Here is a 3,376-nt window from a genome sequence, read left to right as displayed (position 1 = left end):
TAAATAAATAAATAAATAAATAAATAAAACAAAGCTAAAGCATACTGATGAAAGTACAGTACACCCCACTCTTACACAGTCTGTTCTTCCAGTCTCCAGTGCTAGACCACCTCTAACCCTGGACAGGAGTCCTCTGTAAATCCCAGGGCTCCATCACACAGTAGGGCCTGGCTTAATCCTGGGTTTCCTGTGGCACTAGTAAGAAAATAACCTTCCCCTCTTTGCCTACAAGCAGCTTTCACTCGGCTCTCATGAACTCAGTGACAATGACTCTGAATGAAGTCTTTCTCATGCCCATTTCAATATTTAGGAAACTAGAAAAGGAGATCGAGAAAGTAGTATGAACCAGGCGAGATGGCAGAATGTGTCATTTTCTTCATCCAACAGGCTTTAGCTTCTGCAGGTAATGAAAGTTACCCTCGGACCTCCATTTGGTTTGGGGTCAAATGCATATCTCCATGGTAATAATGTACTTTGCAGCCTAATTTCCTTACTTGCACACATTATGCACACACACCCTTCTCCAAACAACACATCTAGCAACTCCAGAAACCTTGGCCCTGAACCTACATATCTCTTAACAATAACAGTGCTGTAGAATATTATTTTAAGGTGTGTTACTTTTGTTTATGCTCTGGAACATTTGTTTAATGATGCAAAGATGTGGTTAATTAAATAAAAGTCACCGGAAGTCAGGAAGTTGAGTCAGCAACTAGCTGACAGGAAGTGGTAGGGAGGAGCCAGGTGGAAAAGGGTTTTTAAGGAGGGATGAGGAGACACAGGAGGGCTTTTGGAGAGATGGTGAGCTATTTGCTATTCATCCACACTAAGGAGCCGAATCCTTGAAACTTTAGTTCTTTAGTGGGACAGAGATTTAGCTAAATTCCCCATAGCTTTGAAAGGGTCAGTGCCTGAGGGAACGGAATTCCCTCAGACTTCAGCCCTCAAGGTCTAAACACTGCTGACAGCAGCTTGTGGATTAAAAGGCAGCAACAGTTTAAAAAAGAGGACGACATAAAGTTCCCCTACTCGTGTAAAGACTGTTTGTAGTCAAGTGTGCTTCCAACATATGCAGATATAATAACAGAAGGCCCATCCACCCTGAACTGGTTTCCAGTGCACGCAGAATAAAGCACAGCTGTGCGTGCCGTAACCTTCAGAGAGCTCACTGTGTTCATTTTCCGACTGTGCGTAATTGATGTGCAAACAATTAAAACCAGATGTGTCATGGGGTGGAGCAGGCATAATAGAAAATACACTTATATAAACTAATCTATCAATTAAAATAGCCACCCAAACTACACCCCCCCAGTAGCCAGTCCCTCCTTCCTTTAAACCCCATTTAATAAAAAAGACTTTCTGGGGTGAGGGAGCGAGAGGAGGGGAAGGAGTAGGACCTGGGATTGGTAAAATGAGAAAAGATTGGTTTTGTTCTTTTTCAAAAAAAATAGGCTAATAAATTTTCTCCTTAGGCCCTTGAATAATCTCACTGTCACTCTTGATAGGGTATCCCTCTATAATCTATATTACTGCTGTGCTATGAATAAAGCTACCTTACTTTTGCACATCTGTGTGAGCCCTCATTTTCAATCTTAGATAAAAGACCAGAACCTGGAAACACCTGGCCATACCCTGACCACCTGTAACAGTAACACACACCTGTGAGGGTGATGTCATCGTCATCGTCGTCTATGATCTCTTCCTCAGCAACATCCAGTGAACTTTCAGTTATCATGTCATTAGGCTCTTCCACGCAGGCTAGCCCGGCGTAACTATTGAGAATATCAGCACCAGGAACATGCTCCACAATGACAGCAGGGAATATGGCAGGATCTCCAAGCTGCAAGTGACGGAGGGGAGGTAAAGACAATAATTCTGCTTTTGGTGGATACAATTCAAACACGTGACACTCATTTGTGACTTATTTGTTCTCATCTTCTAAAGTGGGGGCTGTACGCAGTACTTAATGCAGGCTAGGCAGAACTCAGACACCGATCCGCATGCAACCCTGTCTTATAACCTCTAGCAATTTGGTTCCTAAATCGTCTTATTTTTTCTTGGGGGTAGCTTGAGTATGTGCATGTGTATGTATGTGTGTTTATCTTAGCCTCTTTGTAATCAAACTTTAAGTTCACTCTCTTAAACTCTGGGGTTACAAGTGTATGCCACCATACCTGGCTCAACTATGCTGTGGGATAATGCTCTTGTACACTGTAATTTGTCACTCATATGGGTTTAATAAAATGCTGATTGGCCAGTAGCCAGGCAGGAAGTATAGGTGGGGTGACCAGACTAGGAAAATTCTGGGAAAAGGAAAGGCAGAGACGCAGTCACCAACAGGACACCGAGGAAACAAGATGAGAATGCCTTACTGAGAGAAAAGGTAGCAAGCCACGTGGCTAAGCATAGATAAGAATTATGATTTAATTAGGTTGTAAGAACTAGTTAGCAATAAGCCTGAGCAAAAGGTCAAATTATAATTAATATAAGCCTGTGTTTATTTGGGACTGAAGAGCTGTGGGACTGGCAGGACAGAAACTTCCATTTACATAACTACTTATATTGTAATAATCTTTTTAGTTTATAAGGCCTATGAACCTATAACACTTAACCTTTAATAATTAATTTTGTCTCTGTTTTTTAAGAGATGGGGTCTTGTGCATCCCAGTGGCCTGCTGGCTATTTACCAGAGGATGACCTGAACTCCTGCTGCTCCTGCCTCTGTCTCCTAAATGCTACAAAAACAGGTGTGTGCCCCACTATGCCTGGTTCTTCAGCTTCATCACAAAGTTTTCGGGGCTGGAGAGATGGCTCAGAGGTTAAAAGCACTGACTGCACTTCCAGAGGTCCTGAGTTCAAATCCCAACAACCACATGGTGGCTCACAACCATCTGTAATGAGATCTGGTGCCCTCTTCTGGCCTGCAGGCATACACGGAGGCTGAACACTGTGTATATAATAAATAAATAAATCTTTAAAAAAAACAGTTTTCATTGGTGATTCTAAAAGTATATTTAAAAATGGCATTAAATTAAAAAATAATGAAATAGACTTTAAAGTATGCCTAAGCATGAACCAGGAAGTGGAATACAATGAAATGTATAATAAACTCTTACTAAAGTTTCACTCCCAGAAGACATCTCAGTTCAGCAACTTCTACAGAGTTACTTGGCAGGAAGCCTCGGTTGTCACATCCTCTGACTCACATGCAAACAATTAACTCTCATTTTCTATTCTTGTCCTCTTTAAGGATGACTGCATTAAAGTTATGAATTTTTCCGACTAATGCCTATTTACCTTTAATTCCAGCATCTGAAAGGCTTTTGAGTCTCTCAACCTGATTTACAAACTGAGTTCTAGTTCAGCCAAAGCTTAC

General features: G+C 41.5%; 1 protein-coding gene across 2 annotated transcripts in view; it reads right to left on the bottom strand.

The window, feature by feature from the left end:
• Elf1 (E74 like ETS transcription factor 1) overlaps positions 1 to 3,376 on the bottom strand; it is a 92,346-nt gene that overhangs the window by 19,185 nt on the left and 69,785 nt on the right. For both annotated transcript variants that reach the window (XM_013353341.2, XM_013353342.2), the window contains exon 3: positions 1,660 to 1,840. In XM_013353341.2, coding sequence (XP_013208795.1) covers positions 1,660 to 1,840 — 181 coding nt within the window. The remainder of the gene's footprint in view (positions 1 to 1,659; positions 1,841 to 3,376) is intronic.

This window comes from Microtus ochrogaster, unplaced genomic scaffold, assembly GCF_000317375.1.
Source record: "Microtus ochrogaster isolate Prairie Vole_2 unplaced genomic scaffold, MicOch1.0 UNK6, whole genome shotgun sequence".
NCBI classification, from domain to species: Eukaryota; Metazoa; Chordata; class Mammalia; order Rodentia; family Cricetidae; genus Microtus; species Microtus ochrogaster.
This window is presented reverse-complemented; position numbering and strand designations above follow the sequence as displayed.